The following is a 13,125-nucleotide window of genomic DNA, read 5'->3' as shown; positions in this document are numbered from 1 at the left end:
CCTGGAACAGTAACATTAGTAAAACTCCGCAGCAGTGTATTTTCCCCCGTCGCCTTTGCCTCGTTGGAAAAGGGGCATCAATGACTACCAGGAAGAGGGAGGGAGGCCAGGCTGTAGGCTTGGGCCGCAACCGAGCACCTAACGGACGGCCGTACCGCAGAGCTCACGGACCCCCGGGCTGGGTGTCCTTTTCTTCCCCTGAATTACTCATTCACGAATAACACGTCATTGTTTCAGCCATGGTGCTCCATCATCCTCTCTGGTGTGCCACACTGTGCTGCTGTGTGCATACGCGTATATATATACTGTATATATATATATATATATATATATATATACACTCACCGGCCACTTTATTAGGTACACCTTGCTAGTACCGGGTTTGTTGGACCCCCTTTTGCCTTCAGAACTGCCTTAATCCTTGGTGACATAGATTCAACAAGGTACTGGAAACATTCCTCAGAGAGTTTGGTCCATATTGACATGATAGCATCACGCAGTTGCTGCAGATTTGTCGGCTACACATCCATGATGCACATCTCCCGTTCCACCACATCCCAAAGGGGCTCTATTGGATTGAGATCTGGTGACTGTGGAGGCCATTTGAGTACAGAGAACTCATTGTCATATAGACGAAGAATGGACTCATTTCAGGATGGTTTCCCCTGGCTGTAAGATATGTCTGCCTCCAATTCACGCTCCCAAGTAATCTTGAGCGATGCAGTGGAAATTGGACTTAAAATAATGGATATCAGTTGTTTTTGCTCAGAATGGAGAGAGATGATCAGTTTCAGCTTCAGGGGGTGATTGGGGAAGCTTGTTTTTTGGATGAAGTGCCATACTTGAAGGAAGCGAAAACAGGGGCTGCTGGGAAAGTTATATTTGACTGACAGAGATACAAATAAAGAGAAAATTCCGTCTTCAACAGTTCAGTAAGTGTTCTGAGGCCATTGGTTGACCATGTGTGGAAAGTGGGATCAGAGCAGGAGGGGAGAAATGCTGATAATTCACAATCAGAGCATGAATCAAAGCCCTTAGTAAACCGTACGGTTTCCTGAATTGGATCCAAATTTGAATTTTATTGGTTATGACCGGGTTAGGCGACACCTTATGGGCATGTATGGGCAGCTGTAAACAAATGAGTGAAGAGAACAGGATGAGGATGCAATTTCAACGTGAGCCCAAGGTGGACACGTGTCTGTCGGTTCCTTACAAGTTATCCAAAGAATTACTTCAGTAAATGTAATGGAGTACATGTAACACGTTACTACCCACCTCTGGTTTGGAGGACTTGTTGGAGAGTTCACCTGGGTGGCGTCTTAAATCTGTCCACTACTTTTAACTTCACACTTTCATTACTGAATGGAATTGCAGCCATTCGTCAGTGTTTCGATTAATCTCTTTTGGAACTGTAACTTGTGGGTTCAGTTGCTGAAGCAAGAAAACAGCCTATAAAAAATACTGGAATTTGTACACTGTAAACCCCAACAGTACTACTAACTTATAAGGACTGAGGGCACAATAATTAAAATCTGTTTAATAGTTGAAAGAACTTATAACTAATCAGTGATGTGAACGATTAATCTAGTTTTAATTTTCTGTGGCACAGCACTTATGAGTAAAGTATTCCCCATCAATGATCGCTTTTGAGTAAACGCTACGTACACGGACGTCGTGACGTCGTGACGTCACGACGTTGTGAATCTGCTGCCCTGACCGACGGAATTTTTTTTGTCCAAGATGGCTGCCGTGTGCGAGAGTCCGTGTCTCATCTTCGTTCATGGATTAACTTGTAAGTAAACCAAACAAACTTGTCAAAACTGCTTTGCTTGTTATAACGTTGCATGGGTATCACAAATAATAAAGTGTTTGATCGTTAGACTGCGATGTTTTTACTTTTAGGGTACCGGGCAATGGCCGCGGTGATTCACGCTCATTTTTGAATTGCGGCGCCTGCGCCGTTAACGATGACTATGTTAGCTAGTTACTCTTTTCAGTTAGCAGCCGTAGCGTTTCTTTGTGTGGCGTGAAGTGCCCTTATCTGGTAAATATTTTTCTTCTTCTTACATGCACCTGAATGAACTAACGTAGGCCTAGTAGCTATCTTAAGACGAACGAACGTTAAGTTGCAGCTAGTTTTAGCCATTAGCCGAATACGTCCGTAGTAATGCATGGACATGAAGTTGGTTAGCTTATGCAATCTGCAAGCTTACATTGAACCTCCATTGTTTCTTTCCTCATAGGCTGAAGTGGATGCAGAGAAGCGAGCATGCACACAAATCAAAGTAACTGAGATTTAGCTTGTGCTGCTCCCCCTCCATAAATGGGCATTTTAAACATTTTATTATTATTTGTAATAATCAAGTCTGTCTGTGTGTGTGCATTTGAAGATCTATGTAATTGACTGTATATGACCTACAGAACAACTTTATTGGTAAGTTATATTAACACTTGAGATTCTGGGTTAATAAATTGTAAAGCTGTTGTTGAGTAGCCTACATAATTTAACTGGTTTCTTACTGCTTATTGTATCTGTTTCCACAGGATCAAGTTGAGAATATTGACCAGCACTGACCTTTTTATTTGGTAAGCCAAATGATTTAAACTCACTTGTAGGAGAATTAATTTAGTTTGAAAGTAATCACTTCAAATGATGGAGTGGAAGTGCAAGTTGGGTGCTGTGTCCTCAGACACCCAGACACAGTTATTTAAGCACTACATAGCCATTATTCAAGAGTTAGTCCTTTGCCATGTCTCTACACCTCCTGCATTTGTACATTTCTGTAATTAATGCACTGCAAATTCATTTATCGCGGTTTCACAAAGACACGTGTAGAGCTGGTGCAAGTGAAGGAGCACAAGCAGGACACAGTTTTTACATGTCCCTTGTGTGACTTCAGACCGCCCTTCTCAGAGGCAACACTGTCACACTGATGACTTTTGCCCTGCGTCGCCAAGAGATCGTTCAGGGGGATCAAATGGTGAAGGAGTTCCTACAGAAATGGCCGGCTCTTCGGATGGAATCGCAGGTAAAACAGGCTCACTCTTTCTCGTTTCTACCAATCTTACACATCTTTCTCAGTCTGCCCTCTCTAAACATGTTTCATCCCAATTCATTTGTCCTATTGTGTTTTTTTATTTTGTTTTGTAGGTTTGTGCAGAGTTCCACCACATCACAAACGTCAATCTACGGAACCAGTTTTATGCTGAGCTTGACCGGCACACACCACAACTGTTGGCCATATACAGACAGAAGGCAGAACACACCGGCAAGATAGCAGAGGCGCTGCATGACATCCTACATATTTATGACCTCCAGGTGAGTTAAAGTTGAACTTGGTCCAAATCAAGTTATACGGACAACAGTGACAGCAACAAAGTTCATCATGTTCAATTTGCTTGTCCTTTCAGCAAGAACAAGATGTCAACAGGAGACACACTGCAGCCCTACGTGCCCTCCCGGTATACCTGCGTGAGGAGGACCCACCGTTCTTCAAGACGTGGAATGTAAGTATGCACTGCTTTCACAGAACTGTTAGTATCAATGAGGTGATATTGCTTGCTTTGTATGGATAGCATTATTTTCAACACTAAAAGCTGCCTAACCATACAACGCAACCACCTTCCAAACCCTGTGTGGAGGCGTGAGTGTGGATGCATATGGATACATACAGTATGTGGTATAGAAGCCCTGTAATCCTTAAGTTTAACTTCCCACAAAGCCCTGACCTCACCTTGCCCAGAGGGCTAATAATTTGGTTGACCTTTTGACCTTACTACTGATGAAATAACACACACACTACTTTCCTACCTCCTCCCTTCCTTCTTTCCTCCCTCATTTTTTCTTCCTTCCTTCCTCCCTTCTTCCCCCTGTCCTTCCTTCAGCTTCCTTCCTTGACCCGATGACCGCTGGAGGGTTTAAAAGACCTATATGAGACACATTGACATACTTACATGTATACCTACCTGTTGGATGGTGACTAGTAGAATAGTCACTTGAAATACCTACCTAATACTTAGCTGTTGAGTCATGACCTGTGAAATAGTAATATAATGCAATTGTCTAGTTCCTGAAAGTTAACCTTGTATAACCTGCATATTCCAGGAGGACGATTCGCCTGAGCCAGACATCACTGACACGCGTGTTGCCCTTGTCACGGTGGTCTCCGAGAGCACTACAAGTCCAGTTGACTTTAGTCCTGCATCCATTGCTATTGTGGTAGAAGATGAGCTTGTGATGAGCAACATCCCCAGGTTGGCTAAAGCATTTGCATTGTTGTTTGGTTTGATGTATGTATTGCATTTGGACTACCCCAGGGAACTCATTCACACTTTTACCTTCATCCAGAAAGTGCTGATGGGACCACATTACACTTTGTGTCTATGCACATACACACGTCTGTATGAACATACAGAAGCGAGTTTTTGGTGCCAAGTGTCTTAATGTGACAGTATGTTGAATATGCTTTTGCCCAAAGCATCTGAATGGAAGTTACACCTGGTAGGCTGTCTAACCACAAAAGCTACCTAATCATGTTTGCACTTTAAAAAAAGATTACAGTTTTAATTGTTAGCAATTGTATATTTCTGTCATTTATTCACTGAAAATTATTATTTATAATGTGTAGAGCTGGTGCAAGTGAAGGAGCACAAGCAGGACACACACTTTTTACATGTCCCTTATCCACCAAGTGGTCATTCGTTCATGGTTGCCTTTCTAAAAAGTTAACAACTGTAAATCGGAATAGTGTGAGATATGCCCTTTACAATAATGTATTTATTTATTTTTTATTTTATTTTATGAAAGAGCTCTTGGTCCTTTGTTGTAAGACTTATGCACAAAGGCCAGTGGTATTATTTATTTCAGTTTTATTTATGTTTAAAATTGCTTTGCAGTTTGATGAGCTGTAAGATCCTTTTAATTTGTGTACAAAGTCTTGCCAGATGTTTTACTTTAAGCACTTAAACATGCTCAGTCATGTCATGACATGTAGATGGACACACACACACACACACACACACACTGATATACAGACACACACTCATATACAGACACCTTACCCGTTCAGGAGGTGACTGAGCTGTTTAATGTCCAGTTACATTTGCAGCAGGGTTTTAAAGAAATATTGCTGTAATTGTTCATACTTGTTTGGATAAACAATGTTAATGCAAAATAAAAACAAACTGAAATTGTACCTGAAGTTGTGTGTGTGTTTAATGTAAAAATTGAGTATTCAGAACTTAAATCAATACAATTTTCATGAGCTTATGAGTTATGTACAAGTATGTTTTTTGAGTAAGACTGAAGTAAACATTTTAAGTTTGTATACATACAAGTTTTAATAACTGCTTAAAATACTTTTTAAGTACAGTGCACTTAAATTTAATGAAAGTTAAATTTAAATAATTTAAGTATGAAGAAGACATAAATATTAAGTTAAGGAAAATTATAAATTATATTGAACTTAGAATATAGATTAAGTCAACTGAACACATATTTTTTAAGTATAGTGTAACTCAAAAAATGTATTAGGTTAACTTAAAAGTATTTACGTAACAGTTACAGCATAAATTTTGAGTTCTCTGAACGTATGCAGGTTTACAGTGTAATAATTAATCTGGAAATGTAGAACATAACTCAGCAGTTAGTCTTGGTAAGAAAGGTCAAATAAAAGTGTTGAGTCAATTTAATTTATATACTCTGTTATATAGAGTTTATATACTCTATATAACATATCCCACAAATTTGATTCTGCATTTGTGTAAAAAGGAATTACAATCTCTGAGACTTGAACATGCATGCTTTATGTCTTAAAGATTTTGTGTCCTGTTCTCCTGGTGAGTATTGAAACTAGTCGTGCAGATATTTTCTATCTCTTGATGGATCAACAGTCACTTTTTTTACATGAGGAAACTAGTTCTCCAATCAAACTGGCATTAAAAATATCTTAAAGTTGATGAAAATCGCAGGCATTATGTGTACACAAGATGTCCCTGACAGACCTCCAAAATGCCAGTCATGGCAGCAAGAAGACTTGTGACATAGCTGTCAAAGCCTCTTTTTATATCAAATGAAGAGGAGTAAAGCAGAACAGGACACAAAATGGCTGCTGCAAAAAAAAATGGCTGCAGATGGGAGCTGTGTGGCACAGTGCAAAGTCTAAAGAAAAGGAGATGCCAGGGAGGAGGAGTGCATGATGGAAAGAGGGAGAGCAGCCAGTCAGTGGATCAGTCACTCCAGGCCTGGCCTCTCGGCGGGGGGGTGTGCTCGGGGCGAGATCACAGGCCTGCTGCCACGCCGAAGCCTTCACAGGCACACAGCGACAGATAGGAAGCTGCTGGCACCAGGTCACCTCACTGATTCACCCCAGCACTGCCTCCATCTTCTCCTCCACCCATGTTCCACTGACTGGGCTTGACCTAAATGTAGACCTGCTCTTGTCCTCTGGTGGCTTCAGCAGGTCTCGTCTGGGTGTCCCACTGAGCAGGTTTTAGTCTTCTGTGTTTGGACTGGCAATTGCAAATTGGACATTTAATAGCTGTGGATGTTGCATACGTCATGTGGATGTGTTTCATTTGTGTTTCCACCACCAAAAAGGATTCTGATTAACTTTAGATTGACATTGTTTTCTTGCTGAGTGACAGACAAAATGGAGACTTTGTGTCCCCTTACAGGAAACCAATAGATTATATATATATATATATACAGTGTTGGGAGTAACGCGTTACAAAAGTAATGCATTATTTTAATGCATTACGTTTTGCTGTAACGCAGTAATGTAAGGCATTACAAAAAAAAAATTGGTAATATTTTACTCGGTACAAATCTCAGTAACGCGCGTTACAATGCATTTTAAACCCAAAAATCAATTGGTGTGTTATTTTTATACAAATTCGCCATCACTGCGAGATCCACAGAGGAGAAATAAATCTGCGCAAATGTTTACTTCCTCTTACTGCTAGTGATTGAGGAGAAGATGACGGCAGCAGCAGAGTCGGACTCTATATTCGCGATCGCGAGATGGGCATACGCTCCACTTTTGGAAAAGTGTGAAAGCCGGTCACACCGAGGATCAACAGCTGAGGGGTGGCGGCGAGGAGGCGGAGGCTCCGATTCTCCCCGTCGGTTTTGGACCGCTTTTATGTCCGCGTCATAACGCGTTTGGTGCGAGTTTAAAACAGTAGGTTTACTTCAAAACGCGAGCGTGAGACGCTGTCAGAGCGTTTATGGACAGTGATTTAGAGCTCCCCCTAAATGTCTCAGGTAGGCTTTCAGGTAATTTCGCAGCATAACACAGCGCCTTCCGGGTCATTAAAAAAGACGAACGGCAAATCTGGAATGAAAAATGGCACTGTTATTTCATCCCCGAATCCCATTCATGAACACAATATCTAATATCAGTTAACGAGTCATTTTCTGTTTCTCGTTTTCCGATTTTAAAACGAATAACGGGATAGGCTACGAGTCATTTTCCGTTTTTCGTTCTTTTATTTTGAAGCAAAAACATCACATCCTGCTGTGTAATGAGCTGCATTGAACACAAGAAGATCTATTGAGAACACAGGATCCATATTTCCTTTTATTTTGGCGAAAAGTAATGCAAAAGTAATGTAAAAGTAGTGTAATGCCTTACAATTCAAAGACAGTAATATTGTAATGTAACTAATTACTTTGAAATGACAGTAACAAGTAACAAATAATGCATTACGCTTTTGAAGTAACTTGCCCAACACTGTATGCTGTGAGACCTGCTGTGATATTATGCTGGTTATTGTGTCTCTTGGGGCGTTTTCACACCTGGAGTTGGTTTAATTTGGTCCAGACTCAGGGATTTACTTACAATCTGGTTCCTGTTCGCTCTGACTTTTTCCAAACGAACCAAGAGGAGTAAACATAATACAGACTGACAGGTTCTTCTTTGATTGTCATCCTGCATCAAGGAAATTATATTCTGGTGACTGTCAAATGTTTTTGCCGAATTCTATTGCTTCCGATGTGTATATTTATGAAGAAATATCCAATTATAAACATTATTAGTAGCCTGTTATTTGACTGCAAATTGACCACATGTTATGAATAAGGTAGAGACTTAATGGAAAAGTCTGATACAAGTACAGCTTTTTACCTAATATTTATGGACTTAAATACATATCAATAATTATGTCCTTGATGAAAAAGATTCACAATCAACAGATTAATTAGTAGTCTAGTTTGAAATCATGCTAAAAGTATAACTGTGGTTTGATTGCTTTCATGCCACAAACAAACTACACTAGAGTGCACTCTGAAGTGAAACGAGACTCCGTCATTGTTACTGAGCCACCGTGTCCACATCTTATTTTAGCATCCACATAAGGCTGCTCATTATTCTGTGTTTTTATTTCTTGATTATATCTTTGCATCTATATTACTATTGGCAATTAACATGATGACAGTGGTTTCGCAATGATCAGAATATACCTTTGACTCTCCACTTTGTCGAATCCTATGGATAATGGAGCTCATATTCATTATGTTGGAAAGTTGTTTACTTTCAAGGATAAAATCGATCTTGTACAACTTACCCCTTAGCATCTCCTCCTAAAACACACACACACACTGCTACCCCTTCCTCTTCATTTCTCTTCCCATTCTTCTCTAGCCCCCATCCACTCGGCTGTGACCCTGTCTGTTCAAAGTCAGTCGACTTCTATTAGTATCAGCCCTGCTCATCATTATCCATCAATTAGACTGGCAACAGCCAGGGCCCACAGAGAAACATCTGTAGCCTTTCGGCTCTGTTCTGTATGGCTGCTGTGCTCTGAGCTCACTGTGCCTCGCAGAGGTTGCTGTCTAAATAAAGCAGTGAGACAATTTCAAGCTTCGAGTTTTTAACACCTGTATAGATGGTAGAGGACTTGGACTGGCTATGGTACCTCAGTTCTTCATCTGTCTTCACTTAATTGTGTAGCAAATCCAAAAACATGACAAATATTGAAACTGTACGGTGGCCCTGACAGCTCTACACACTGCGGGCCCTAGTTTCGTGGCGCAGCGCAGGGCGGCGCAGGGTGGCGGAGACCCGCGCAGCCTTGCGCACCGTCAGTTTGGCAGTTTGGTGGATCGCCTGCGCCAAGATGGGTGTGGCGGCGCAGCAGGGGGAGGCGTCACAGATTCAGCTTGGCGTAGCGGAAGTTTCGTGGCAAAAAGCCTCGCCGAGACTGCGCTGAAAGCTCGCCAGCTCCAACCTGGTCTACTTTCGGCGCAAGGCGTAAATAAAGTCCATTCATTCAATGCGAATCACAGCTGGCGGAGTGGAAGTCTGGCTGACGGCGCGCAGTGCGCACACGTCACCGAGACCTCACAGGCAGGTTTCCACAGTTCCAGGCACATTTAAATGCAATAAATAATCACAACAAACACTATTTAATGCAACTAATTGAATCAACACGTGAATTTATATCTATATAGATTGTCCCGTCACATCTGACGTCAGATCAAAGGCGGATGGCACGCGTAACGGAAACTCAGCCTCTTGGACCAAAACATCTCCCTCTCTCTCTCCTGTTTTTTATAATATGGGCATTGTTATTATTATGATACGCGTGCACAGCGCATGATGAGCGTGGTGGGAGCAGCAGCGCTGCTTCTGTCATCGGGTTGTCAAGTGACGGATCTTGCACTGAACCTCCCCTAACGCATTAAAGGTGAGGAGAGGAGCTCATTTGATTGGTGAAGATCTGAATCGGCTGTATTAATCCCAGTCCACGCCTCGTCTCCTCCTCGTCTCCCACTCACGCCTTCTTCTCCTCCCTCTTTCCCACTTGCGCGGGTGGGCGAGACGGGAGGTGTGCCTGCGCGAGCCTGCGCGGTGCACGAAACTTGCAAAGTCCAGGCGGACACACCCCGTCGGCGCGGCGCAGGTGCGCTGAAAGCTGACTGTGCCTGGTCTACGAAACTAGGGCCCTGCAAGTTAAGAAGACATTTGCAAAACATATTCACCAATTTCACAACGAACAGCTGAAACTAGAGAAAACAACCAAACACAGAAACATCCTGCAAGTAGAGAAAACATAACCAAACACAGAAACATTCTGCAATTAGAGAAAACACAACCACACACAGAAATATTCTCCAAGTAGAGAAAACAACCAAACACAGAAACATTCTGCAACTAGAGAACACACAATAGAATACATAAACATTCTGCAAGTAGGGAAAACACAAACGCAATAGACTTTGACAAGGGCTCATGGCAGACCATGCTGCAGTGAACCAAGAACATCTGAAGCCTTATTTTTTGTAAGGGTCCCAAATAACTGAGGCCTCGTTGGCTGACAGGGTCCACGCTCCAGACTTAAATAAATCCTAAGTCTACAGGCCTATCTACGACGGCGTATTAGGGCCACTGTAGGGGGAAAAACAGAGCCGAGAGAGGTGGGCAATAGTCAAAGAAAAAAGTAGCACATTTTTTTCCCCACAAGGAAACTCTGTCATGATGACACAGTGCAAGGATGACATGCTTTTTCTGCCAAATGCACCATGAACAAATTCGATCAATTACAGATATTAATTTCTAAGGTTGAATTGTCACTTTTTGTTGTGTGTTCATTCAGTTTATTTATTTTTCATGTATCTGCACTGTGTCTTTGTGTGTCTGCAGCAATGGTACACCAGCACTATGAACCTTCTAGGAACATGGCTGACTGACCGAATGGACCTGCAGCTACACGTTTATCAGCTGAAGATTCTCATCAGGGTTGTCAAGGTGAGAACGACTGTCACATTTGTAAACCATGTAAACCTAATAACAAAGGTTAAATTAAGGTTTACTGCTGCCTTTCATGTAATTTAAGATTTATGATTGTTTTAAATTTAAATTCAGGTATGCGGCAAAGCACTTTTGCCAAACACACAGTGAGACCTGTTGTTAGTGTGAATAATGTTACATCCTGGTACCCAACACATACAAAGAGACCTGTTAGTGTGAGTAAGGTTACATCCTGGTACCGAACACACAGAGAGACCTGTTGTTATAGTAACGTTACATCCTGGTACCCAACACACAGAGAGACCTGTTGTTAGTGTGAGTAACGTTACATCCTGGTACCCAACACACAGAGAGACCTGCTGTTAGTGTGAGTAACGTTACATCCTGGTACCCAACACACAGAGAGACCTGTTGTTAGTGTGAGTAACGTTACATCCTGGTACCCAACACACAGAGAGAGATGCTACTTACCTCCATGTTGGTGGAAACTCTTTACAGGACGGATTTACAATCTGATTCTATGTACCTATTGATGATAATATTACAGAGGACACCATTCCAGCAAAAAAAAAAAAAAAACGTGTGGTATGAGGACAGAAAGCCCTGAAGACAACGTGTTAGTCTAGAGGGATCCGTCAGACCCCAAACTGGATTTGCAGAAGTTGGACCACTAGCTAATGGCTTTGCTTCAAAGCAATAAGGTGGTGGTTTAAATGTTGGCCCCAGTTTTTAAATTGTGTAGAGTTTGAATGTTCTGTCCCACCTCAGGTTGCACAATTATGGTCAGATTCTGATCACAACTATTCATACATTTAATGGATATGAATATTCGTGATTATTATAATATGTTCACAATAAACTGAGCATGTTTTCTCTTCCATATTATGCCACATTCCTGCTATATGGAAAAATATGGGCTGCATTATGTTTGTTTGTTTCCTGGGATATATTATGATATGAAAAAAATGCAGGAATATTGACCTTAAATATTTTAGGCAATATTTTAAAGTTTTATCCGTGGAAACAAAATAAGAGTAGAAGGGAAATTGGTTGCATCGATTTGAATGGTGATGACACAGCAAATAAAAGTCACACCCACAAAGCATTGTAAGGTGCCTAGATGACATGGTCTCATACAGTGAACCTTAACCCTTCTGATTGTTTCATCTGTCTGCGATAGAAAAAGTACCGTGACTTCCGCCTCCAAGGGGTGCTGGACTCCACGCTCAACAGTAAGATGTATGAGACGGTGAGAAGCCGGCTGACCCTGGAAGAGGCCACTGCATCAGTGAGGGAAGGAGGGATGCAAGGCATTTCCATGAAGGACAGTGATGAAGAGGACGATAAGTAGATCGAAGGGCGTGAAAACCAGAAGAATGTCAGAGCTTTCGGAAGGTGAAGGGTATACTGCCTGAGAACTCATGCAGCCTTTCTGTGAGGTCCAAACATCCAACTTTTCCCCTCCACTGTTTTCTGTTGCAGTTTCTCACTCCTGTGATAGTTTCATCTAATTAATACATGAAGAAAAGTTAGGTGTGTGTGTGTAGACGCGTAAAGCTTTTAACACTAAAACTGAAATGTGAACAAAAGAGTTTCTAGAGATTTCTAGAAAATGTGAGCATGAACAGAATGCTTTAGAAAAAAGATGATAAAGAGTTCATCTTTACAAAGTATAAAAAAAAATGATGTTCATTTTGTGCAACTCCATAGTTATACGGGAGCGTTCTGTTGCTGAAAAGTACATAGAGCCCTCATACTATTCGTTTTGCAATGGTTTGCATCTTCATCAAATACAATGTTTAAAATGATGTGCTGTGATATAATGTGACAGTAAGTGTTCGTCTGTTCTCAGCTGTGTTTAGTAACAACTGTTGGACAGCATATGAGATCCAAGACATTGTCAACATGAAAGTTGAATATGTTTAGTGAAATGATGGCAAAAAGTCAGAGTCCCATTCTAGGATGAGATCACATCTTCCAATTAGACGACCGTTCTCACTGCCAAGGTTTCAAACAATCAGCCTGGTCAGGCTCCTCGCCATCTGTCATTTAATGTGTGACGCAGAAACCCACTGCATTATGGGTAGATAAACTGACGTAGTAAAGAGAAAGTTAGTCCAGGCAAACACAGGACTTTAGTCCAGAAGACTGCTGTTTGTGTCCCATGTCAAACTCAAATTTTACATTTTTGTCACATCAGTCTTTAATGACGTGGATAATTCACGTCCATAGTCGCATGACTCATCAAGTTAACAACATTCCTTTACGAAACCTAAGTGGTTTTGTTGCCCAAACCTAACTTCCTGTGAAGACAGAAGTTTATTTTGAAAAAACACTATGCATGTAGCGAGTGTAAGTGACACGCCAATGCTGA

At 41.4% G+C, this 13,125-nt stretch overlaps 2 protein-coding genes across 4 annotated transcripts in view; both read left to right on the top strand.

Moving 5' to 3' along the window:
• Positions 1-12,380, top strand: part of cadpsa (Ca2+-dependent activator protein for secretion a) — a gene marked incomplete at its 5' end in the record, with an annotated part of 352,388 nt that extends 340,008 nt beyond the window's left edge. For all 3 annotated transcript variants that reach the window (XM_084025306.1, XM_084025305.1, XM_084025304.1), the window contains 2 exons: positions 10,644-10,748; positions 11,932-12,380. In XM_084025306.1, coding sequence (XP_083881432.1) covers positions 10,644-10,748; positions 11,932-12,102 — 276 coding nt within the window. In that variant the 3' untranslated portion in view covers positions 12,103-12,380. The remainder of the gene's footprint in view (positions 1-10,643; positions 10,749-11,931) is intronic.
• On the top strand, positions 2,453-4,505 carry LOC311027274 (uncharacterized protein; the record flags this gene model as incomplete). Its single annotated transcript, XM_084031209.1, has 6 exons — positions 2,453-2,586; positions 2,901-3,029; positions 3,152-3,319; positions 3,412-3,507; positions 4,106-4,351; positions 4,479-4,505. Exons 2-6 carry the CDS (start codon positions 2,934-2,936, stop codon positions 4,503-4,505), a joined length of 633 nt encoding a protein of 210 aa, XP_083887335.1. The 5' UTR covers positions 2,453-2,586; positions 2,901-2,933.
• Positions 12,381-13,125: the final 745 nt, after the last annotated feature.

This window comes from Eutrigla gurnardus, assembly GCF_963514095.1.
Source record: "Eutrigla gurnardus genome assembly, chromosome: 2".
NCBI lineage: Eukaryota > Metazoa > Chordata > Actinopteri > Perciformes > Triglidae > Eutrigla > Eutrigla gurnardus.
This window is presented reverse-complemented; position numbering and strand designations above follow the sequence as displayed.